Source organism: Euleptes europaea, chromosome 16 (assembly GCF_029931775.1).
Source record: "Euleptes europaea isolate rEulEur1 chromosome 16, rEulEur1.hap1, whole genome shotgun sequence".
In the NCBI taxonomy this organism is placed as follows: Eukaryota; Metazoa; Chordata; class Lepidosauria; order Squamata; family Sphaerodactylidae; genus Euleptes; species Euleptes europaea.
The window spans coordinates 10,008,427-10,035,336 of NC_079327.1; the positions used below are offsets into that span (position 1 = coordinate 10,008,427).

Here is a 26,910-nt window from a genome sequence, read left to right on the forward strand (position 1 = left end):
ACCCGATGTGAAATGGAGAAATACCTGGCGCCCCAGCTCCCTCCGATCCCCACCATCGCAGAGCACAAAAAGTACCGACGAGACAGTGCCTCGGTGGTAGACCAGTTCTTCACCGACAGTGACGGGTTGCCTTACAGCATCAACATGAACCTCTTCCTTCCCGACATCACGCACCTGAGGACAGGCCTGTACAAATCGCAGAGGCCGCCCGTCGCCCACATCAAGACGGAGCCTGTCAACGCTTTCAGCCACCAGAGTGAAACTGTGTCTCCTGTTCCCGGCTCTTCTCAGGCTCTCCCCGAGTTCACAAGTATCTTCAGCTCCCACCAGACGCCCGACGTGAACAATATCTTCATCAAACAGGAGATGCCCACTCCAGATCTTCATCTTTCCATCTCGGCACCCCAGCAGGGGCAGCTCTACCAACTCCTCAGTTCCCCGGATTTAGATATGCCGAACCCCACCACGCAGGCGGTGGTGATGGACTCTCTCAGCAACGTTTCTATGTCATCCACCATGGCGGGCCTTAACACGCTGTCGTCTGCGATGCCCCAGACGACCATGAAGCCCTTCCACGGGCTTCCTCAGTGCACATACACCATGCCAAACCAGTTCCTTCCGCAGCAAGCCCCTTATTTTCCTCCTTCTCCCCCGAGCTCGGAGCCTGGTAGTCCGGACAGACAGGCTGAAATGCTGCAGAATCTGACCCCTCCTCCGTCCTACGCTGCTACCATCGCCTCCAAGATGGCGATTCACAATCCCAGCTTGCCCGCAAACCTCCCGATGAATACGCCCGCCATGCCGCCTGCTAGATACAACAGGAGGAGTAACCCAGACCTGGAGAAGAGACGCATTCACTTCTGCGATTATCCTGGTGAGTAGGCCGTAAATAATACCCCAAACGGTTTGCTCAGCCGCAAATACGGCTTCCCTCCTTCACACAGGTTAAATATCAGCTGATGTTAGTGGTAGTTGGCAAAAACAAAAAAAATTATTTTTAAATTGAGGACACCTTTGAAATTGGCATTTCTCCAAAAAAAAAAAACAAAAAACTTCAGAGTGAGTTACAGTGTTATAAACCTCATTCACAAACAATTACACACAATAACACAGGGACCGGTGCAATCCTAAACAGGCATACCCTGAAGTAAGTCCTGCTTTATTCAGTGTGGCTTACTCCCAGGGAAGTGTTGTTAGGATTGCAGCCTCGATTACGAACCTCAAACTGGGTGTCTAACTATTCCACTGGGTAGGGATCACTGCAGAAAAAGCTCTTGTTTCTAGCCAACAAATTTTGATTAAAGAAGCATATTGAGAAATATGGTCCAATAGATATGTGGGGCCCAGGCTATAAAGGTCTTTATATGTAAGAACCAGCATCTCTAATTGAATTCAGCAACTAATCAGCAACTAATCAGCAACTGGTTAAGTGCTTGTATCAGGATGTTGTATGTTTGTTGCAGCAGGATATTGACATCAAAAGGGCAGCCACATTCTGCACTAGTTAGAGCTTCTGAATTGTCTTCAAGGGCAGCCCTATGTACAGCATGTTACAGTAGTCTAGCCATGAAGAGTCCTAGCACGGCTCCCTTAATAGGCTATCTGTTCTGTTGCAGAAAACTTAATAGAAGTAGCTCAAGGTACTGTTTAAAATGCCCAAAGCCAGATCTCCAGGTCACTGTGGATAAATGCTTTTGGCAGATTAATTTTGGCCTGGCTTAGGAGAAGCGACAGATCACACATTGAAACTGTTCTACTGTAGATTTTGGTTAGGAAATTTGCAGTGTTTTATTTTTTAAATGTTCCCCTGGAGTTAGAGGAATCCCTGAACATAGAAAATTCATTTCTTCTGTCTAATGTGTCACAGTTCTATCTTGTGATCTGCTGTTTATGTGAACAGCATGGTGTAGTGGTTAAGAGCGGTGGACTCTGATCTGGAGAACTGGGTTTGAATCCCCACTCCTCCACGTGAGCGGCGGAGGCTAATCTGGTGAACTGGATTTGTTTCCCCACTCCTCCACATGAAGCCAGCTGGGTGACCTTGGGCTATTCACAGTTCTCTCAACCCCACCTACCTCACAGGGTGTCTGTTGTGGGAAGGGGAAAGTGATTGCAAGCCGGTTTGAGTCTTCCTTAAGTGGGAGAGAAAGTCGGCATATAAAAACCAACTCTTCTTCTAAACTGGACTTTCACACAGTTTGACTCCCAAGCTTAATTCCAGACAGAATTACTGATGGTAGAGCTGTATGGTGGTAGGTAACTTCTGCCTGGAGGAGCTGTCTGTCCCTTTCACACTACCCTGGACCAGATTTGTCTTATCTGGACGTGGTTCTGGTCTTGCATAATCAGGACAGGACTTTTGATGACTCTGCCCTTTCCTGTTCATGACGGTTAAATAGGCACTGCACTCCATGAGTCTTGATTTGGTCCCTTTAAGCAGGAGTTTTCTATTCTTGCCCTCACCTATACCTTTTGCTTGATGAGGGGTTTTAACAGGGATGCAGGCTAACAGTGAGAGGAGGAGCTTATGCTGGGAGCCGCGCCATTTTTATGATGTCATACTATAGGCAGGGCAGTTAGTCTGAAATTTCTGGCAAGGGCTTCTCTCTAGGTGCCCTCTGGTACAGCTCCTGGTCCCGAAGTTTGCCTTTCTCCCCAGTGGGAATGAAAGCACTGTGAGGCATTGTTCTCCTCTCCTCTGTTTTATCCTCACAACAACCCTGTGGAGTGGGTTAGGGTGAAGAGGGTGTGACCGGCCCAAGGTCACCCAGTAAGCTTGCCTAGCAGAGTAGGGATTTGAACCTGGGTCTCTGAGGTCCTGGCTAGATGCTAACCACTGGATTATGTTCCATACATTTAGCCTGCATTGAACCTCCCCATAATTGTCATTTGTCAGCTGGAAGTTGATATATTTACGGTGTTGCCCTAAGCAGAGTTACACCCAAGTCCACTGAAATCAGTGGGCTTAGAAGGGCGTAACTCTTCTTAGGATGACACTGTTAGTAAGCCGGTTGCTAAAGGCGTTTATTAAAGCATGCACTTTTAAAGAGTCCATACTGAAATACGTCTCCCGTAATACGCAACGCTGTGCTACCTGGTCTATAAATTGTTGCTGTGAATCTCATTTGAGCCATTCAGCATAAGACAGGTATAGTTCCCATTGTTTGTGGAAAAATCGGCAAAACATGAAATGTCGAAAAAGGAGGGGACGCGTAACTATTGTGGAGCAATAATACAAATATTTTCTAATTTTAACGTTAGGGTGTTTTTTTTTTAGCTCTTGAATGGATGTTCTATACGTGTATGGAAGTGCTATATATGGACATATGCTATATATCAGTGCTAGGAGTTGTCCTGTTACTGCTAACCGGGAATGGAATTCTAATTTGACATGCCAGAGTTTTGAGTAACTTTCTTAAAATAAAGCAATGTCCTCCCTTTAGAGCTACAGAACATTTTAGTGGATTGTGTACAATCATACACGAATGCTTTCAGCTGATATGCCTGTTCTCTATTTATGTCTTAGGTTGCACTAAAGTATACACGAAGTCTTCCCACTTAAAAGCACACCTGCGGACTCATACTGGTATGTGTTTACCGTGTTTTTGATTTTGCAAGTTGCACATCCTATAAATATAAACTGGCCCCCCTTTTGCTGCTTTGCTTGGAAAGGTTTCACTTGGGGGTTGCTTCAAGCTGAGAGGTATTAAATCAGCCAAACGGAGCAGTAAATAAAATGAAAACCGACACTTTTGAACTTCTTAAAATAAAGAGGTTTAATTTGAGCAGTAAATAAATACCCTCTTTGAAGCAGTTGCCCTCCCTCCCACTTTTAAAAACAACACTTTTATAACAGAATTGTGCTGTTTGGTGAAGGGTAACCCTCCTTGGTTGGTTGGTTTCATGTACATAAAAATGAAGCGTGCATAGGAATTTGGCGTAGCTAAATTTAAGACTTGGCCGCCTTTGCCCTGTTTTGTTATCCAAAAACCAAGTTTCCCAGCAGTTAAGTTTTTTCCAGAATAGTCCCCAAATTGCTGTTTCCTCTGCGTTGAACATTAGCCCAATATAAAATAGATGTGTAATCCTTTGAGGAAAGCCATTTTATTTTATGATGAACCACACTTTTTAAAAAGTTACGTGATCGCATTAGGGTGTGGTCGGTGTGCACGCCTCTCTACATGCGTTTATGAAATTAATAGCCCTCTTTAAGTACATGTGGAGACAGTCCAATCTTCCATGATATCCACTGTTGCTATCTCTTTTGTGACTGGGGAGTAGATCGCAAAGGAGTAGCCCCGTTGGTCTGTCACAGCAAATTAAAACAAAAATCCAGCGGCACCTTAAAGACCAGCAACATTTATTTCAGTGTGAAATTTCGTGGACCGCCGTCCTGTTTGATGAAGAGGTCTATGAGCCACAAAAGCTCATATTTAAATCAACGTTCAGGTGCCACAGGGGGATATAACATTTCTTTGTTTGAAGCTTTAGATTAGCTTGGATGGCTACCTTACATCTTTTGCAGAGCACGGTCAGTCACTTCCCCATGATAAAAATAGTGGCTTAAGATACTTGGTTAAATGCTTGGTAAATTTATATTAATGCTCATCCTCGAAACTCAACAATGTTTTAAAAGCCTCCTTGCTGCAGAAGAACTGCTGTTGAGCTTCAAAACCTTTCTGCCAGAACGAGGGATTTAGGATGGGCAGAGTAAACCCTTAAAAAACACTGCATATACGTGCGCTTGTCGTACTGTCAGAACTATTCTGGTTTTCTTAAGACACCGCCACCTGCTTTTTTGGGAGGCAGTAATTTTTATACAAGTTGGAATTATGCTGTGCAACTAAAATGGCTTTTTAAAAATATGGTTTTTAATTGAGGAAAGATCTGAGATGCATTTCCTCCGTGGAACAAGGCCTTGTATTCAGCCCTCGCTCATTGTCGAGTGACTGGATATCTCCAGGCAAAAAATGTTACTATGGAAATGCTGCTTTGGTAAATGAAGCCGTTATCTATAAAAGAGACGATTAAAAAAAAAATTCTTAAAAGCAGTTGTTGTGCTCTTACTGTATGTGTTTGAGAGCACGAAATATGCACCCAGACAGCAGGCTGCCTGTTGTGTCTCTGAATGATTCACTGCTCTTGTTTTTTTGCCTTCTATTCCGCTGCATCAGGTATATTTGGCTCATTTAGTGGCTCCTGACAGAGATAACCCAGTCTTAGGATGCCCACTGGATGCTTGAGTTACTGCTCTTGAGATTGCTATTTTCTGATCAGGGGAAAAGCCCAGAGTAGTGATTCATGCGTAAACAATGGGGCAGACTCATCTGAAAGCAGCAACAGGCTTACTCGTAGCCACTGAAAAAGCAACCTCATTTTTGGCATCAGAGAAATGTGCTCCCAGTTTGAATTCAGACCAAAAAAATAGACCTCTGCTCTCTGAATTTAAGGAGCTCTCTGTGTTAAAGTGCCATCAAGTCACTTCTGACTCATGGCAACCCTATGAATCAATGTCCTCCAAAACGTCCTATCTTTAACAGCATTGCTCAGGTCTTGCAAACTGAGGGCTGTAGCTTCCTTTATAGAGTCCATCCATCTCTTGTTGGGTCTTCCTCTTTTCCTGCTGCCTTCCACTTTTCCTAGCATGATTGTCTTTTCCAGTGACTCTTGTACTTTAGTCACATTATGAGAAGACGACAGCCTCAGTTTAGTCGTTTTAGCTTCTAGGGTCAGTTTCTAGGGTCGATTTTGATCTATAACCCACTGATTGGTTTTTTTGGCAGTCCACGGTATCCGTAACACGCTCCTCCAACGCCACGTTTCAAAACAATCTTACTTTCAAAGGACAATTTCCGTTTCCTCAGTCTAGTTCCCATGATATAAGCCATAAACTACCAAGCAAATTAGCAAGAAGGTCTTTGACATTTTCGGTCATTGCTATAGCAGCTGGATACTCAAGGTTAAGACTTGAGATGTTCAATATTTTATTCTATAGTTTCTCTTTGACATATTAACATTTAAGTATCCTATACAGGCAATTAAACCGGTCCTGAGGGACAGTACGCCCAGCTTTTAGTATGCCATCTCCGTTACATGTGTCTTTTTCCTAGGAAAGTGATTTAAAAACAGTGCAGAGGGCGTATCAAAGTTAGTCTGGTTTACAGAAACCAAGCCTCCTATTCAGAATAAATATGGTGGTTTTAGGTGTATTCATTTCTCCACGTCTAATGTTTTAATTGTGGCTCAATATCGCTTGTCTGGAGGAACTGGGCAGTTTTATGTAGGATATGTTATGCTGTGGCATGCCTCTGTTCAGGAGGGCCTTGAGTTTTATACCAAAGCTTTGCGGTCCAATGAGTTTGGGATAGAAGCACAAAAAGAGCTGGAGCATCAGTTCTTGGCTCCAGAGGGTTACAGGGTGTAAATAATCAATCTGTCAATCCCCCTTCTAATGATAAGCTCGTTCTGACTGGTGGCTGTCATTAGGTTTTTTTTTTAAATCTTTCCCCTTTTTTGGAATTTGCTGGTGATTTAAATTGTTCCATCGGCAGCCGTTTTTAAAATCTGATGCTGTTCTAAATTTGTGCGGGTTTTTGCTTTTGTTTTTATTTTCTCGTTTGCCGTTTCCTTGTTCTTTATTATTATTGCCCTTAGCCACCTCGCAGATATTTCAATAGAGGGGCGCAAGAGATGTAACTGAAATACATCGCATGTGTTTAGGTTGTATGCTGCCATTCTGTTCAGCTTTCTCTGTCCTGTGTGTGGAAGGGTAAGGACTACAAGTCAGGCACATGCAGGCTTTCAATTCAATATAAACATGACCAATAAGTTTTACAAGGACATGGGGGTCTGCCAAAAACAGATTGAATTTTGAGACACTCTGCATAACGTCCTTTCGTTCTCTGTACCCGTTTGACTTGTGGAACATTATCATGATTATTTTTTAAAGTGCTACGTAGGGAAACTGTAGCTTGAAAGCTTTAATGAACGCAGGTCATGGAAACGCAGGTTGTTAAAAGTTTTGTGTGATACTCTTTGCAATCCCCCCGGGGGTTTAGCAGTCCTGTTAATCTGGCTCGACTTGTTCGGTAGTATCAGTGGAGGGACCACTGGTTGTTTTCTCTCTCCCTGACAATCCATCTTAAAACCCGCTGAAATAACGTCTCTTATCCACCCTTCTCAGAGATCTGTCACTTTAAAAATCAAAAAAGCGCCTGTAGCCTCAATCTGTCTGCTTTTTTAGAAGTCAAAACAGACCCTTCTGCCTCTCCTCCCTTTTGTGTTTAGAAGCCCGTGTGCCTTTCATAGTATTTATTTAGCAACCTGTCTCCACCTGAATGGCTTTCAGGGAGTTTAATGACATTCTTTTCAGAGCAAACTTTTTAAAGGCAGCGGCGGTGGTGAGAGATGGAATGTAGGCATCGGCTTGTTTCTACATTTGGACAGGAATGGGAATTTATCTGCTGCAAGAAATAAAAGATGTGGGCAAGGCACCAAGAACCCCCTTTACAGCTTGCTTTGGAGGAGAGGGTGAGAATGTTCTGGGCTAAAGTCCCCCTTGAGGTGCAAACAGCTCTTTCTGCTGTACATTTTTATCCTGCCCTTGCTTCAAGACGGCTCCGGTTGATCCTTCTCCCATTTCCTCCTCGCGACAAGCCTTCGAGGCGGGTCAGGCAGAGCGAAAGCAACCTGCCCAAGGTTGCCCCCATGAATTTCGTTGAGTGGAGACGAGAACGTGGGTCACATGAAGCTGCCTTCTACAGGATCAGACCCTGGGTCCATCAAAGTCAGTATTGTCTACTCAGACCGGCAGGGGCTCTCCAGGGTCTGAGGCAGAGGTCTTTCACATCACCTACTTGCCTGGTCCCTTTAACTGGAGATGCCAGGGATTGAACCTGGGACCTTCTGTATGCCAAGCAGATGGTCTACCACTGAGCCATGACCCCTCTCCTAGGACCTAGTCTGATAGGCAAACCCTGCCAGCTCTCTGCCGCTAAGGTGCCAACTCTTCAGTTTGGTTTCTGTAGCCATGCCTTTAATGACAGGCTGATCAGTTGTGGCATGATAAGCTTCTATTGTGGATTTTCTGCAGCTCGAGACACAGGAGCGGGTTTTCCCCTCCTGGTAAGTTGGCAGTCTGAGTTGGGGAGGGGCGACTAAGAAGGAAGAGAATAAACCTGGTTAATGCCACGAATACTTTCTACCTGGCCAGACGCTTCTCATGATGAGGCCTCCATATGGGACAGATTTTTTTTCTTCCATTTTTATAACTGGCATTATGCAATCTTCTCAGTGCTGACTGAAATACCTATTCTGGGATACTTGTGCCATAAACCTTCAGCAACTGGCATGACTGGCCGAATGCCTGACTTGAACTGGCTTGTCAGAAACCAATAAAAGGAAGTTAATTGTGTTCTTTTATAAATAGTTAACTTTTCTGTCATGGGGTGTATGCACAAGAGAAGTCTGAATGCAACTGGAACGTTCCCAAACACAAGTCAAGGCTGCGCCCATGGTAGTTTTACAGGGTTTAGGCCAGTGCTTAATTTTTGAAAAGCAAACGTCTGTCACGCTGTCCCAAAACCTGTCACACCAACCAAGCCAAAGCCTGCCAACCCAAGTTGCCACCCGGCACACCCCTCCTTGTTTGCCGTGGTCCCAGAGAAGCAACCAAGTTTTTATTGAGTCTCTTGTGGGCAAGATGGATAGGTGGTATGCTCTGTTTTGCGTAGTGGGTCACTAGTTTGTGCAGGCCTGAAAGCCTTTTCCCCCTCAGATTTATTACTCCAGTGGCATTGAGGAGAATGACCAATGTCTGCACATGTTCAGAGATTCTTATTTTTATGTGTTGTGAGCCTGCAGGTTCGATCCTAAGCAGACTAAGGTCTTTTATGCATGGCTGTTTCGCTCGCCGTCACCCCTCCGAGGACTTCAGGTCTTTGTGTGTTGATTATGCATATTGTTTCTGAACATCAGAGGTCGACTCGCTCTCCCCCTGTGTTTCCCCGCATTTTCAGAGACTTGTTTTATCTTGAAATTTGAAAAAGCAGGCAAACGGTAGGGAAATGCAGGGAGAGAGCGAGGCGACCTCTGACGGTCGGGAACAACATGCATAGTCAAAACGAAGATCCCAAGGGTGCAGGTGAGTGAAACAGCCATGCATGAAAGGTCTCATCTCAGGGCAGGACCTTGCCTTAAAAAAAAACCCAAAACTGCAACCAGATGCAAAATGCGCCGTTCCAGGGAAAACAAATGTGCAGTTCCCAAAGAACATTTGTGTGGTTCAAAAATTCATGTCCCACAAAAGTGGGACTGATGTGAAAGATGAAGCGAGTAGTTCAGGCTCTCCTAGAAGAACCCCTGACTCCAATCCAGCATACCCATTTCTCCCCCCACCCCCCCGCCAAAGACACTACCCACAGTCACCATGGCAGTTCCCCAGTGTTTTCCAGTGTTTCAAAAAAGGGAATCCTAGAATCTGGGGAGGGGGCTTTCTTGTCAAAGTTGTGTTTTGACTGTGAGGGTAGGCGTGGTGACATACATATAAGGGAAATGCACAGGTGTATTGAAGTGGTGCGTGCTGTGTATGCGAATTACAATTGCACACCACTTGTGTGGTTCTGAATTTTCTCCCAGTGGCCCTTCCTTAGGGTTCGCTTTCAAATTAAAAGTTGTTAGGATCGGGATGTTGGTTTTGGCACTTTGCTTGGTCCTACAACCTGTTCTCATGGCATACTAATACAGAGTAAAAAGCCCCCATAATAAAATTTAGTGCAGAGAATCCCAAGTGCGAGTTTAGATTTTATAGTTCCCTTTTAATGGAGAGTTAAATTCTCGACTGCTTCCCATGCATCATTGTCTGTCCTCTTGTAGGACGTTCTGGACCAGCTTGTTGGTTTTCTGAGCAGGCATGTTCTTAATGACCACACGCCTCTTTGCCATTAATAGGTCTGCAGTTAATGCTAGAAAATATTTCATCTGTCTATAGATATCATTTGTATTTGCTGCTGGGAAATGGAAGCCCTCAAGAGAAGTGTCACTTTAACAAGATGCTCACATTCTTCCTTGTTTCCAGTGGTTTTTATTCAGGCTGGGCAACAGACCTGAAAGTCATTCTTTGCCAATTAATTTTTTAAGATTATTTTATACCCAATCAATTTTAGATTAAAACTTTATAGAGAAATTGTAATCAAGAGCCGGTATTGCTTGAAAAGATTTGGACAGCCTATAAAAGCATTCCTACGTTATTCATGTATATTTATTCCGCCCTTCCCTGACCTGGATAGCCCCAGGCTAGCCTGATCTTGTCAGTTCTCAGAAGCTAACCCTGGTTAGTATTTGGATGGGCAACCTCCAAGGAATACCAGGGTTGTGATGCAGAGCCAGGCAATGCCAAACCACCTCTGAACGTCTCTTGCCTTGGAAACCCTATGGGATCACCGTGAGTCAGTTGTGACTTGATGGCACAAAATAAAATAATTCCCACTTTATTAATGCATTTTTATTTATTCTGCCCTTCCTCTAGAGAACTTGGGGGTTGATGGTGTACATGGTTCCCCCCCCCCCCGTTCTCATGTTATGCTCACATTTTGTGTTCACACTGTGAGATAGGTTAGGATGAGGGTCACTGTCTGGCAAAGGTCTCATCAGGGAATCCTTGGATATTGTACAGTCGTTGCTCTGTAGCAACTGGATTGGCTTGTCCATCCAGCATAATCCATCGGATGAACGCTACTACCCACCAATAGGTCTGGATTAAAATGTAAACTTTTAAATACTATTGAATGCTAACATGCTAGTATTAGAGTCTCTCCTCTTTGCTTTGATTATCTTTACCCATGCTTGGTCCAGTATTACTCCCCAGCTCTTAAAATCTCCGTTCATTTGACTGTCAAGTCCTAACGTTTGCTACTCTTCTTCCTCTTACATTCCTGCACTACAGCTGGCCACATTCTGTCTGTCCTTCTTTGTACTTTGTTTTGTATAGTCTAGCATAGAGAGTTACCGTGTCCTCCCAGTGAAGGGTTTTCCCCGTCCGTTTTACCTCTTCCACATTCTTAAGAATTATTTTGACGAGAGACGCACAAGTCAGTTGTCCTGCAAGAAAGTTCACAGTGTCTTCGTAAGTTCTTGCTCTACCAGGTACCTGAGGGTCTACCAGGTTCCTTGGGGTTATGCCTGCAAGTATTGTTGACAAGTATTACACCTGTCTTTTGTAAATGTCTGGGTGGCAGCTCCATCCTTCTGTGAGCGCAAAAACAGTTCACTGAAGAAGCTAATCTCACGTTAAGATCCTTTAGCCAAATTCACAGGAATAGGAATTTCCTCTGACCTACAGTACAGCTCACTGATTTCAAGGCTGTCATAGAGTGCATGTAAAATTCCCACTCACAAATTTGAGGCATGGAATATCCAATTTTTAATCCAAGGTACCCTACATAATCTTTGAGGGGAATAACTACTGGCTAATATTCATAGAATCATAGAGTTGGAAGGAACCACCAGGGTCATCTAGTCCAACCCCCTGCACAATGCAGGAAATTCACAACTACCTCCCCCACACACCCCCAGTGACCCCTACTCCATGCCCAGAAGATGGCCAAGATGCCCTCCCTCTCATCTGCCTACGGTCATAGAATCAGCATTGCTGACAGATGGCCCTCTAGCCTCTGCTTAAAAACCTCCAGGGAAGGAACGCTTACCACCTTTCGAGGAAGCCTGTTCCACTGAGGAACTGCTCTAACTGTTAGAAAATTCTTCCTGATGTCTAGACGGAAACTCTTTTGATTTCAACCCGTTGGTTCTGGTCTGACCTTCTGGGGGCAACAGAAAACTTGGCACCATCCTTCATATGAAAGCCCTTCAAGTATTTGAAGATGGTTATCAAGTCCCCTCTCAGTCTTCTCCTCTTCAGGCTAAACATACTCAGCTCCCTCAACCTTTCCTCATAGGACTTGGTCTCCAGACCTTGACTTGGCTAGCCCAACCTTGTCACATCTCAGAAGCCAAGCAGTGTCAGCCCTGGTTAGGGCTTGGATGGGAGACCCCCAAGGAAGTCTAGGGTTGCTACACAGAGGCAGGCAATGGCAAACCACCTCTGAACATCGCTTGCCTTGGAAACGCTATAGGGTCTTCATAAGTCAGTTTCAACTTGATTGCACCAATAATGTTTAAACAGCATTAACTGTGTGAACACAGGTCTGTCTGTATGTGGGATGAAGTAATACTCTTCCACTATGAACAGGGGCCTCTGTCTGCCAGACTACGTAGAGACTTGTTTTGCCGTGAGAATATCTGTTCATTCGCAGATCTGTGCTTGGACATCCTAATCTCAGATAAAAATAGAACATTTTGCCCCCTCTGTTCTGCAGATGGGAAAATTTCTGGCTTTTCTCCTTGTTGGATCATTGACTATACTTGTTGTTGTTCAGGTGTGTTTCCATTAAGTTGTTCTGCCTCGAGGGTGTTTGCCTTGGTTTAAAAATGTATTTCTTTCTCTCCTTGATGTGTGAGAATGGGAAGTTCGCACACCGATCGCATAGTCCCAGAGAGAATTATAGGATGAAAAATGGATCAAGCACTAAAATAGCATAGCTGGTACATAGCATCGTCGGCACATAAACCCAACAGACTTGAACACAAAATGTTGAAAAGCTTCTAGGCTGTAGTACCAAAGGGTTTGGGGCCCTTTTCAATTCCCTGTGTAAATTCATTTCTTGCTTGGCTGGAAAATGGTGAACACAAGCCTTGTGTGACAGCTTTAATTTGAATGAGGCTTGTCTTTTCAAGTTTTCCCTGAATGACTGCAGGCGGTGTTAAGTTAGATTAAAGATGACCAACAGGCCAGATGTAGTCCTTAAGACTTAAACAAAAAAAAAAATCTGGACTCAACAAATTTCAATCAATGTGAGTGGCGCAGTTCCACTCTTTTAAAGAAAATAAAACGTAAGAGCTATCATGTTTTCTATCTTTTTATTTTATTTTATATGCAATCTTGTAAAAAATGATGTGCTCAGGAAGTATCTGGACTTGGAACGTCTTACCATTTGCCGCATCCTCCTTATTATGGACCTAAGTTCCTCGCAAAGGGGGTCGGAGGATTGGTTGAAATAGTCCAGTGGTTCCCAAACTTTTCGGGCCACCGCCCCCTTGGTTCCACAAACTCAACCCCAGCGCCCCCCACCCTATCCTATAAAAATCATTATTCAAAATAGGGGTTTGCATGACTCGCTAAAGAAGATAATAATAACATTTAAAAACAGTAATTAATTGCATATCTATTCAAAATCAAATTAAAACATTTTAGTTGAAATTTATTCAACAAAACCGATGAACTTGGTCCAGTGGTACCAGGTCTGGAAAGAAATTCTGATAGTTTTGCGCCGAATTGGCCAGCATGGTGCCGTAGCGTGATCTATTGTAAATTAGTGAGCATCACAGTTCAAGGGGCCCACCTCTAGCGCCCCCCTGCTGCCTCCCTTGCCTCTTAGTGCCCCCCTAGGTAATCCCACCGCCCCCCAGGGGGTGGTACCGCCCACTTTGGGAACCACTGATATAGTCAACACACACCACAGGTTCCTGATCTGTTTGGGGAATAAAGCAGACCCGAAGAATTCAGCAGTAGACCCATCCCTGTGTGTTCTTCCATCCCATTTGTCTCTTGTTACTTGTCTGAAAGAAACCAGTTCTGTTGTTTTTGGAACGGGAGTGCTATAGAAGGCTTATCGAGAGCCGTCCGTGTATATCATTTGCTTTTATTTGCCAACATTAATTCCAACATTGCCAGCTTCAGCCGAGGCCGTCTTTAGTCCGCGCAGCCCGACAACGTTTTTGTTTTTAATTAAATGCCTAATATGTCTCCTGAGAAGCTGTCACTTGCTCTCGGAGCGGGATTAAGTGAGCTTCAGTTTCAGGATATTTGATGCCTGATAAGGAAGGCTCTTTTGAGCTGTAAACACAGTTCATTCCTGAAAGCCCGTACAAAACAACAGACGGAGCCTTTGATTCGCAGGAATTGCCAGCAATTAACACTTTCCATTATTTGCTTAGGGGATTCTTCGCTGTGACTAGTTTGGAGGCTTGTCTTGGACAATTGGGGTCTTGTCTTGCTGGCAGAGTTGTGTTCTGAAGCAAACTGTCCGTGGTTGTTTACTTGCCGTTCTGCACCCTCCCCTTCGTGGAGAGATTGGAAGCAATTGAAGTAGGACGGCCCAAACGTCAGATAGCTGAAGCGCATGCTCTTTCTTTTCTTAGTTAAAATCGAAGGCATCCATCACTTACACCTGGGAGAACTAAGCAATCCTCCACTATGCCTTTGTGTTTGTCCGTGAGCCACTGATAGGGGTGTGCCTTCTAACTACTGGCAAGCAAATCCAGCATATCGGCTCGTGCAGAGATGCAACGGGGAGCATCCTCCCAAGAGCAGATGTTTGTACCTCATCTGAATTAGCAGCCAGACAGTCCCTCAGCTAGACCAGATCAGCAAAATCTTGGCCAGATTCAGTAGTCGGCCTTCTCTGTGGTCGGGTGCTTTAGAATCACAGGAGTCTGCCTTTTGTTTGTCTCTCACAGTGTGTAGTTTGGTAAATACTTGTTTAGATAATACCGGAGCCTGAGTCTTGAGAATCTCAGTGGTAGTATTCCCGCCCTGTTAGATTCTGTTACACTGGTGATTCTCAGACTTTTAAGTGTATTGTACTTTTGGACCAGGCAAGTAGGTGATGGGAAAGACCTCTGCCTGAAACCCTGGAGAGCCGCTGTCGGTCAGGGTAGACAATACTGACTTTGATGGACCAAGGGTCTGATTCAGTATAAGGCTGTCATCTGTCTCCGTCGATTGGTGTACTTTTGGGGACCAGTAATTTCACACTGCTCCCTCTTCCCCACTGAACAAATGTGTATTTTATTTTCCGCGTACAGTATTTATAAATATATAGCATTCCGGGACCAGTGGCCGCATTTCATGGCTGTTTTGCACAATCTGCAGGGGCAAAGGCCTCATTTGCTGTTAGCCTCCCAAATCCTCTTCTAATGGCTCCCCCTTTGCTTCTTGCCTCTTGCCCGCATCTCTGAGAGAGTGGGGATCCATTCTGGGGCCCGCCGTACAGTTTGAGAAGCACTATATTAAATATATTGGGAGCCAGCATGGTGTAGTGGTTAAGAGCGGTGGTCTGGAGCGGTGGACTCTAATCTGGAGAACCGGGTTTGATTCCCCATTCCTCCACGTGAGCGGTGGACGCTAATCTGGTGAACCGGGTTGGTTTCCCCACTCCTCCACATGGAGCCAGCTGGGTGACCTTGGGCTAGTCACAGCTCTCTTAGAGCTCTCTCAGCCCCACCTACCTCACAGGGTGTCTTTTGTGGGGAGCGGAAGGGAAGGCGATTGTAAGCCAGTGGTAGAGAAAGTTGGCATATAAAAACCAACTCTTCTTCTTCAATCAAAGGTCTTTGAAAAGGGGTCGCTTTCGTTGAATATAATCTTGATTTCTCCCCCTTCTCTTGAGCAAAGACGGTCTTAAGTTTTTAGTGTGTCAGGCGTAATGAATGAGGATTTCTGAACATAGCTATACAAACGTGGTTGTGTATGGGGGGGAACCTCTGAGCCTCAAAGTGCCATCTTCGAAGCTTGAATTGTGAGACTGGCATGGCACAGCTGAGCAGCTGTGGAACCCATACTATACACAAGGAAACCCTCTCCCTCTATCCAGGACATATAAATATACATGCCAGATGGTGTGGATTTATTACAGATCCTCTTTTTAAAAAATTTGACAGTCCTTTTTGTTTGTGTGTCTGTGGGAGAGAGACTGCTTCTACTCTTAAATGTTATGCTAGGAAGAATTTGCACGCCAGCTGGTAATCTGGGGGCTTTTGCTACACAACTCCTGATGGAATGGAGGGAGCAGTGTCGAATCCTCAAGGAATATCTGCTCAGGGGAAGCATATTCTGTGGTGAACAGAAAGGACAATAGTACAGACATGTGGAAGTTAAGCCGCCAAAGCGGCCAACAGCTGAAAGCAGAGCTGTATTAACAACCGCGCCGTAAAACAGAATTGGGCGGCTGATAATAGGTTGTGTGTTAAAACCTAAACAAGTTAGTTGAAGAGGCAAGGAGGTATATGCGGAATTCTCCAACAAGGTTGGACTCCTCAACATGGCTTGGACCCACCAGAGGTTGAGAACGTTGAGCCCTACAACCAACATCTTTCCTATCACAGCATTTCTGTGATGGAAAGGGTTTTGGTTGTAGGGTACAAAGTCCTCAATTCCCTCACCCTGTGCAGACTAACCCCCCCCCCCCACATGCTGCTCCTGGGGGAAGGGATGGCCCACCTCTAGGTAGGCCCTGGAGATCCTCTGGAATTGCAACTGATCTCCTGAACCGTTCCCCTGAGATCAGTTCCCCTGGAGAAAAGGCTGAGCTCCCTCCCCAGACGCCACCCTTCCCGGACTCCTCCCCTAAATCTCCAGGAATTGGCCAAGGTGGAGTTGGCAACTCTAAAGGGGACCCTCAGGACCAATATGGGGAGGGTCTTTAGGGGCTGTAGCAGAAGAGGGCAAGGTGAGAAAGTCCCTCTCCATGGACTGAAATCTTACTCCAAAATTACTGGCGTTTCCTTAATAACTCCGACGGATGATTTTATTCATTATATATTCAGAAGATTTTATATGCTGTCTTTCTGCCCAATCAGGGCCACCGACGCAGCCAGCAGTTAAAACAAGGCAGCATAAGGACAGACCTTAAAAAATTAATACCAAAACTGCACTGATGCGAGGGGACCTTATCGTTTTGGGTCTTGTGTGTGTGAGAGAGAGAGATGGAAGGGGGGTTGTTATGGCCCCTGGTTATTTCTCTCTTCGTCACCACAGTTTTCAAGCTGGGTTTCGGAGCTTGTAAACAAAAATATGTTTTATTGCTTGCATGGGACGCTTGAGCAGAGAATAGATCCCCCTGAGGAAGCTGGTGCGAAACGTGTAAAGGCACTTTGTTTATTAATTTTTTCCCGTACACCAATTGACTTTTTTTGGGTGTCCGTTTGGGGCTTGTCAACAAGAAGATGGTTAGCAAGCAAGTGCCTCTAATATGGACAGTTGTTTTCTGCAGCGTACAGATACAAGGACGTCCTGGTTATGTTCTAGACCAGCGGTTCCCGAACATTTTGAGTCATGGAGCACTTTTCAGGAGAGAAATTCATCGCAGAGCACTAATTTTCACCTAGCATCTATATACTAAACCGAACGACACTAGTATTCTTCCAGTCTCTTCACGGAGCAGTAGAAGACGTTTCGCGGAGCACCAAGTGCTCCATGGAGCACAGTTTGGGAACCGCCGTTCTAGAGCATCTTTTCCATTGGTAGGGGGGTGATAGGAAGGCCTGGCCAGTAGCCCCCTCCCCCATGTGAGTCAACTATATGCCTTGGAATAATCTGCAGGGCCACATTTCAGACAATGTGCAAAATGATCCCTGGAATAGTTTTGGAAAACCGTAGAACCACCCTCACATCTTGGAGCTTGCACTGTATGCAAGCCATTCTAGATTGTTGCCATGGTAAGGAAACTGAGCTAACTGTTGGTTGTGTGGCTACAGAGGGAGCGATTATTTTGGATGGTTTCATAAGCCCGGCCTGTGCGCAGCGCACACCATAATAATGTTTGTTTGATCAAAAGCGTGGGTTGTTTTTGTTTCTGGTGGGGTTTTTTTTGGGTTTTTTTTGCTGTATAACACACCCAAAAATAGACGGGCCCCGCTCTGCGGGTTTATGATCCTTAATTGAGACTGAAATAAAATGAAAAGCTAAAAACAGAAGGGCCTGTAAGCAATTAGACACAGGGCAGCTGAAATAAGTCTTAAGGCTTTAAAAAAAAAGAAAAGAAAAGAAATTCAAGAGAATATTGTCTGGTAAAGATAAGGAGCAGTAAGAGAGAGAAAGCATTTGAAATAGAGGAAGAGAAGCGGGTTTTGAGGAGCGACAAAGAATGCAAAGCCCGAAGAGAATGGGAAGAGTGTCCAAGCGACTTGCTAGTTCTAGCCTTTTTCTCTCCCTGGAGAATGCAACTTTATAAAAACGGGGCGGAGGGAACCATTCGTCAATAGAAAGGAAGTTTCCTCCTTACCTGGACACCCTCCGACTTATCATTTGATGGGCCTGTTTGCAAAAGTGCTTTGTGTACACACGTAGTTTTATTGTTTAATTGACCGGAATATTGCCTTCTCTTTCCCCTCAGATAACATAACCCCACCCTGTGAATTAAAAATTTATCCTCCTACTTTTTTTAAAGGAGTCAGAATAGCAATTCCGAATGTGAGCCCTGAGGTGTATGCAAGTCGGTCAGGCAGGTGGAGTCTAGGGTTGCCAACTTCCAGGTGCAGCCCGGGGATCTCCTGGCATTAGAATTGGTCTCCGGGCTACAGCGATCAGTTCCCCTGAAGAAAATGGCAGCTTCAGAGGGCAAACTCTATGGTATACCATAGAATCTGGGGGAAATCCCTCCCTAGAGTTACCCCCTCCACAGGCACTGCCCCCAAATCTGGATGGAATTGGGAACCCTAGTAGAGCCAGACCTTTTGCTTCTCTTGCAGATCTAAGGGGGGAAAGCTAGTATTTTATTCCCTCTCGTCCAAGGTCCAAGACGGAGGAGCCACAGGTTTCTTGAGACTCAGCACGGATACAAAAACCTTGTTTCTGTGCTGTCCAGTATACTCCCAAAGGTTAAACTTCACTATGTAAAACCTATTTTTGAAAGCGGAAAGGAAACAACAGTTCTGAATATTTAAATATAGTCCTTGTCCCGAGCACCCATAGTGCGCCTCGCATGTCGTTCCTGTCGCCCTGACAGCAACCCTGGCAGGCGGACCAGGGTCTCTGCCCATATTGGAGATGTCAGAATGGTGCTGAAACCGCCATTGCGGGAGATTTGTCTGAGGCCACCCGCTGACCTCTTGGCCGAAGTGACATTTCAGTCGGGCTTCGCGGTTCCACGTCGGCAACTGCATATTCAACATTTGTCCCTCGTTCTGAAAAACCTGTGACTCCCCTCTCAGAAATTGCCTAGATTCTGTTAAACTATTCTTGCCTGGACCCTTTCCTTGTTACCTTGGCCATTGCGTCCCCTTACAAAATCAGACGGAAAGCTCTTCAGAACAGAGAGTCAGACATTGGCTTATATTGTTCTTTAAAGCGTTGTGACACTGATAGAAACATTTGGGGAAAACACACTAACCGTGATTTGGTAGTTGCCGTGAAGTCCTAAAAGCTAGACTTAAGTTTCAAAAAGATGACTTCTAGCCCTCAATGTTTTGGGAAAGAACATAAATGTGTCTGATAAGGTTTTCATAAACGGAGGAGAATCTGGACAGGGTTTCTTGAAGGGGAGTGTGGAGAAACCCCTCTTTCCCCGTCTCTGCTCATCTACCTTCAAAATCCCCTCCTCTATGTCAAATGTTTGCGTTCCAGCTTCTTTTATTTGACAAAAAAAAATGGAAAGAAACGATTCCTCTACTTACTGCCCTACCCAGGTTGTTTCCCCAAAATAAAATCTAGGGCTCAAAATAGCTAGGGTACTAGCTGGAGATCGCCTGCTTTTAATACTGATCTCCAGCCGATGGAGATGAGTTCACCTGGAAGAAATGGCCGCTTTGGCCATTGGACTCTATGGCATTGAAGTCCCTCCCCTCCCCAAACCTCGCCCGTCTCAGGCTCTGCCCCAAAAACCTCCCGCCGGTGGCAAAGAGGGACCTGGCAACCCTAGCTCAAAAGCAGGCAGATAAGTTTCTAACATCAACCCTGAAGCCGGGTAGTCTGCTTGCCTTTTCTTTTTTCCTAATGGTAGAACTCTTGTCACCCATGACAACGTGCATTGTTGATAAAACAACATCCAAAGCAGAAATTATGATATCATTTACAGGGCAAAGTATGTAACGTATTTTTAGTCTATCTCAGCATGGTTCAGGAGCTGAAACCGAGGACAGGCGGTACCATGGCACCAAGGATATATTTATGGACTAAATGTTGATATGGTGTAATGTTGGCATACCTGGACATGGGGCATCCTACTCAGTAGCATTTGTCTTACCAGCTTCTTTTGATGTCTTCTTATCTGTAGCACCTGGATAGTTGCTCAATAAATAGATCCCCCCCCAGCCCCCTTCCCCAAGTTTCCTTTTCTTATCTTGTACGGCACTGTCTTGTTCTAAAGCAATTCCAAGCTAAATGTTGGTGTTCAACTAACAGTTTTACATAAACGTATTCCACGTGCTGTCCAAACTTCTCTTTTCTTTTCCCCCCCTTTGCTTTAAAAATAAATAAATCTACTTGCAAGAAGCATTGCAGATGAGCGGTTTCAAGGATTACGAAAATACATTTTGCGATCTCCTGAAGCCTAACAAAATATTTGAAACCTGTGAGATTGGAAGAAGATGATGCAGAAATCCAATTAAAGTTATGAACCCCCCCCCACACACACACGCACCCTCTTGTTGAATCATAACTTAAAAGGAAAGCGATTCTGTTTTCCTAGAAGTGCTGTGTATAATATTTCTGGCTTTGGAAGAAAGAACTGGAGTGTTCTTCTTTGGCCAGGGTTTGGTACCAGCTTCCTCCATGCTGTTTTAGCTGAACAGTGTTGACATTTTAACAAATCCTGTGGAAGTTGTTCTGAAGTGGAGGAGGTATGCTGGTTTCTTAAAAAAAAAAAAACTTTTTACAGTGAAATATCTGTTTTAATACAGAAACAGTGTTCCAGGAGCAGCGCTCCAGCCCGGTTGTATTTGACCGATGGCATTCTTGGGTTTCACGGTCTCTCTCCATGTTCATTCTAAATTTCTGGAGGGGAATCAACTATTTTTCTGAAAACTTTGCAGCTTCTGTATTTTGCACAATCCTTAAGTAATGCAAGAGTTGCTGAGCTCCGGAGCCCATGCAAGAAGCAAAGAAAGGCTTCAGTGTCCCTGTGCTTTTTAAGCAAATAAATCTTGTTAACCTCGGATTCCTCTGCTTCTTAAAAACTCGGCATAGCAAAGAAATAGAGTAAGTTTTAAAATAACTTGAAACAGTTCCCGCTTTGGAACCTGGGCCAATTCTCCCCCCCCCCCTTCATCTAAATGACAGAGAAGTATGTAGAAACACTCCCAAAGAGTGGTCTTCTGCTCTTCTAGTGCAGTCCTAAGCAGAGTTTGCCCTTCTTTGAAGTCAGCCTGTTCATTGAAGTTCATTGAAGTCAGCCTGTTAGAAGGGTATAATTGTGTTCAGGATTGCACCGTTAAAGACTTCGCTTTCCCCGCTGCTCCATTCACTCTGCAGTCATCCTTCATGGTCTTTTTCTTTCCAAGAAAACCTTCTAAGTTGATCTGCGTACTATAGATCTTCAGTACTAAATGGAAAAGTAATAATCAAGGGATATGTAAAAGCTAGGAAACCACAGTTGCAGATCTGAACATTTTCTTTCCAGGATTCAGCTACGATTCAGGAAGGGCGTGTGTGTGAAAATAATGAGGTTTTTCTAATTCATGGGGTATGGGTTGAAGGAGCTCTGCTATGAATGAGATTTGCTCAGCCAGGTTTCCATCACTGCGGTATGATTTGCTTCTGCAGTTAGCACGTATTGGGGAACTTAGTTGTACAGTATTCTCCTTTTTCCTGTGACAGGTTAAATTGTGGAACTCCCTGCCCCGGGATGTGGTGATGGCTGCCAACTTGGAAGGCTTTAAGAGGGGGGTGGACATGTTCATGGAGGAGAGGGCTGCCCATGGCCACTAGTAAAAATGGATACTAGTCATGATGATGCATACCTATTCTCTCCAGGATCAGAAGAGCTTGCCTACTCTATTAGGTGCTGTGAAACACAGGTAGGATAATGCTGCTGCAGTCGTCTTGTTTGTGGGCTTCCTAGAGGCACCTGGTTGGCCACTGTGTGAACAGACTGCTGGACTTGATGGACCTTGGTCTGATCCAGCAGGGCCTTTCTTATGTTCTTAAGGTGGAAGGAATCCTGTAGCATTCTCAAGTGAGTCCCAGGATATGTGTGGATATTGATGTCTAAAGAAGCATTGCTTGTTTTGGAATGACTCTGCTAAAGCTTCAGATTTATGGTGTATATATGTGCAGTAGCATGATTGTAAGACAACAACTTGCTGGATCGGGCCAGCGGTCCATGTAGCTGAGCGTCCTATCTTAAGCAGTGGCCAACCAGCTACTTTGGAAGGCCAACGACAGAGCATGGAGGCTGGGGCCTTTCTCTGGTATTGTCCCCTGGCATTGGTATTCAGAGATTAACTGCCTCTTAAACTGGAGGTTCCTTTAGTTGCCACGGGCAGTGGCCACTGACAGATCTAACCTCTGTGAATCTGTCTTAACTCCTTTTAATGCTCCATGCTCACAGCCATTGCTACATCCTCTGGCAGCAGATCCCACATTTCTATCACTTGTTGATTAAAATTCTCTGTGATTCAGCAATTCTCTGAATTTGATCTATGTAGATGTGATGGCTTCTTTCAGGGAAGGTTTCTTTTTCCCTCTGCCTTCGGAGCCCTCTTCAAAACCCATTTCTTCCATAAAGTGTTTGAATTAACTCCATTGGTCTCTCCCCTCCCAAGCAAAATAAAGCTGAAATCTTAGTTTCCCAGAAGTCCCATTAAAACAACATTGGCTCTGAGTTAACATGAACAGAACTTGCCCATCTGTATATGTGTAAACATCCATCACCAGTTGATTTTGTTTCCCCCTTTGCTTGTCTTTCATTACGCCGGAACTATAACTTGTAAGCTTTGCAGAGCAAGGAATTTGTTTGGCTTATTGTACTCTGCAAAACACCATGTACACCACTATTCTTTCGAAACCATGCTTTCATCTTGCACAGCCATGCAAATGGCAATTCAGTATGGCGGCCCTCATCAGATCTAGGAAGCTAAGCAGGGTCAACCTTGGCTAGTATTTGGAAGGGAGACCTCCAAGGAATACCAGGGTTGTTACGTTGGAAGCATGCAATGGCAAACCATCTCTGAATGTCTCTTGCCTTGAAAACCCTACAGGGCTGTCATAGGTCAGGAGGACAAAGAATGAGATCGTGGTGGAAGTCACTGCCTTGGGAAATATTTTCCCTTTCATTACTGCGGCCTAGTTTTACAAATGGCAAAATGGTCATTACTTGCTGAGTATATATATATTTTAATAGCACCCTTCCTTCCAAAGAAGGCAAGTGCACTTTGTTCTTTCCCCCTCCTCCATTTTATCCTCCCAGCAGCTCTGAGAGACAGTGACTGATCCAGGACCACTCAAAACGCTTCATTGTGGAAGGGAGATTGGAACCTGGATCTCGCAAATTTGTAGTCCAACACTGCACCACACGTGGTGGTAAACCTATCTGTGGGCAATAGCACCTTTAGATTACAAATGGGGACACTATGATTTAATTCTCCATTCAGGAGAACCATTTGTACTTGAGAAACTAGTATGTTGAGGAGAAATTAGGCTAGACCCCTTCTTGACAGGTGGTTTCCAAGGAGTAGGGAATGATTTTGTTTGAAGGTTCAATCCACCCCGCGTTCTGAAGCAATATAGTCCGGAAACAGGTTGACTTCCTTGTCTGCAGTTTGAGTTTAGGCCTTATGATGGTCATCTATTCCAAAAGCTGTTGACAACTGGTCAAAAAGTTGTGTTTTTACTATAAAAATTGTGAATCTCTCGGTGCAGATGGAAATTTGGCCATGAATATAATTAAAAGAGCTCCTTGTTAGTAATGAGAGAGAATATTTCTCCCCATCCCAGCTTTTCTATGAATACTCTTCTCCTCATTTCAACAAACATAGTTATGAATTTTATAGGTGTTCTTAAAAATATCCCACTTAGGGCTCTAAATTAAATGGCCGTATATTTAGCGATCGATGACAACATGTTCCAAACCAACTGTTAAAGCTCTGCAATTAAATCTATATTGGGCACATACATAAATCTGTGGTGAAAATTTTCAGACGTGCTAAGTATCGTACATGCCAATTGAAGTCGTTGGGAATTGCAAGTACTTGTCACCTGTGAATATTTGGCTAGTTGCGCTACTCGATGTAGGCCACCAATTTGAAAGCTTTGGGCTCTTATTCTTGCAGGTGGCTTGAAATAGTAAATAACACCAGCCATGCTTGTCAAACACCTTTTAATCTGTTATTGCACTGTAAACATACGTCTATGTAGCTCATATATAGCCCTTCTCCTTGGCTTCTAGGTATGTGGATTCTATAATGTGTTCTCGGCAATCCACATTTATTGATGTAAAATATCTGCCCCTAATAAGCCAGTGCTTGAACTCAGTTTCCCTAGGGTCACCTCTCTTTTGATTTACCACAATAGTCGGGGGCAAACAAAGCCTTAATTTGTTCAGTCCCTTTCTCTATTATCTGTGCATGTGGAAAATATAATTGGTACGAATCTACACATGTGGTCATGATGTTACCTCGGGCTACCTGTCAGCCAGCGTTTCCTTTGTCGGGTGCTCCAATATTCTGAAAAGCCAGCAGATTCTGGGTTCTGTCTCATCCCATCCAGAAGAACAGTGTTTTCGAAATAAAAACCTGGCAGCCCTAGAGGCACACCAGATGTATATGTGTCTGGATACCATTTTCTAAATACCAGATGCATGGAACAATCCAGGGGAGGGACCGTTCCTTTCACGCCTGGCTCATAACTCCCCCCAGTTACACTGGCATCTGGATAGCCAGTGTGGGAAACAGGATTCTGGACTAGGCGGATGTTTGTTCCGATCCAACTGGGTAGCTCTTTGTTTTGTGTATCCGCTGCCTTTTCCTGGGTAAATGGAGTCCTAAGCTGAATAGGAAAAACACACTGGAAAACTCTTCCCTAAAAGACCAAGAGTGATGTTTGGTTGTGCCCCACGAGTAGGGTTGCCAACTCCGGTTTGGGAAATAATTTGGGGGTAGACCCTGGGGAAGGGTCCACAGCGGGATATAATGTCATACAGTTCACCCTCCACCATTTTCTCCATGGGAACGGATCAATGTAGTCTGGAGGTCAGTTGTAATTCCAGGAGAACTCTAAACCCCACCTAGAGGTTGGCTGCCCGACACATGGATAATATTGGAGGCCCCAAACCACATGGGGAGTGTTCACGTTGTGCCATCTCCTTGCATCAGTGGTGTTTGTGCTCCTAGGGAATCCTTCCAAGTGGCCTGGAGCTTTGGGGAGGGGATGTGGCTCAGTGGTAGAGCATCTGATTGAACCTGGGACCTTCTGCATGCCAATCCCCTGCGTCTCCAATTAAAAGGGCTAGGCAAGTAGTTGATGTGGAAGACCTCTGCCTGAGACCCTGGAGAGCCGCTGCCGGTCAGAGTAGACAATACTGACTTTGATAGACGAAGGGTCTGATTCAGTATAAGGCAGCTTCATGTGTGTTCATGTTACTTAAAGTGATGCAGAGAGAAGCTGCATTGCAGTAGCTCCCATACTCTAGCTGAAGGTGCTCATTCAGAATGAAATGGTAGAATTCTCTACTGAACTGCTTCAAACTTAAGGGCAGGGCTATCTTATTCCTGGACCTTCTCCATGTAAAAATCTCCTTGCAGCTATTAAAAAGACAGTGTGTAAGGGAGAAAGGGTTAGTGTTACTTTCTCCCTTAAAACTTGCAAGCTTTCCCCCATATAAACCTACCTGCTGACTCCAGTCATTTTTGGAGGCCCTGCTTCGGTTTGCCCTCACCAGCTGGGGCTACACAGGTGGCAACCCGAAAAAGGACTTTCTGGTCGTGGCACCAAAACTTTGGAACTCCCTCCTTAGGGAGATTCATCTGTCTCCCTCAATTGGTGTCCACCCATGGGTGAAGACCTTTTGTGTGTTGCTTTTGGCATACCCCCAATAATAGTTATTGGCCCTCATCTGGTATTGTTTGTTCTGTGCTTTTATTGAGTTATTTTATCATTTTATTTTTAATTGTTCAAATGCTATTTTTTTTATTAAACTTTTATTTTTATATTATGGGGTACAGAAAGAAGAAAGAGGGGAAGGAAAAATAAAAAGGAAAAACAAGATGTGTCCACAATGTGTCAATATCCTAGAATAATTTACATTCTCATCATTTCTTCAATAAATCTAAGCAATAAAAACATCAGAACGATTCTTACACTTTCCTGGATAGTTTCTATTTTAACAATCTTATTAATCATTCTTTAAATAATACCTCAAGCACGTGAGCAATAATCATATAAAGGTTGCCATTTTATCTTAAATTCTTCCATTGAGTTCCTTCTTATCAACTGTGTTAGTCTAGCCATCAATGCGAAGTCAAAACAATTTGTTAATCCACTCTGCAATGTCTGGAAGTACACTAGATTCTTACTCTGAGGTGGAGGGCATTTTGGAGACATATGGGTGATTCCTTTCTGGTGCTAAGTATTGATAAAGTTCTTTGTGGGTTGAGTTCACTTGAGGGGGCGTTATGCCGTATATATATACCATATATTTAGGATCTAGTTCAAAGTTCACCTGAAGCATGTTTTAATGGGGTTTTTTTAATGCTCATCGCCTGATTTGGTGGAAAGGTAGCATAAAAATGCTTTAAATAAATACATACATGCAAGGAATCTTTTTTTGGGGGAATACATGTGTTCCTTGTTAATTGGGTTGGAATCTTGCTTAGGGTATTTGGGTTGCGGAGTGACTGACGGAGTCTATATTTCTGTGCCCTTCTGTAAATGTTTCTAGGAGAGAAGCCATACAAATGCTCCTGGGAAGGATGTGACTGGAGATTTGCTCGCTCGGATGAGTTGACGCGCCACTACCGGAAGCACACCGGAGCCAAGCCTTTCCAGTGTGCCGTCTGCAGCCGCAGCTTCTCTCGGTCTGACCACTTGGCCCTGCACATGAAGAGGCATCAGAACTAGGCTGGGACTTCTCCCCCACGAAGGCT

At 44.5% G+C, this 26,910-nt stretch overlaps 1 protein-coding gene across 1 annotated transcript; it reads left to right on the forward strand.

Moving 5' to 3' along the window:
* Positions 1–26,910, forward strand: KLF5 (KLF transcription factor 5). Its single transcript, XM_056861951.1, has 3 exons — positions 1–874; positions 3,527–3,586; positions 26,706–26,910. The coding sequence occupies exons 1-3, from the start codon at positions 13–15 to the stop codon at positions 26,882–26,884; spliced, it is 1,101 nt and encodes a 366-aa protein (XP_056717929.1). The 5' UTR covers positions 1–12; the 3' UTR covers positions 26,885–26,910.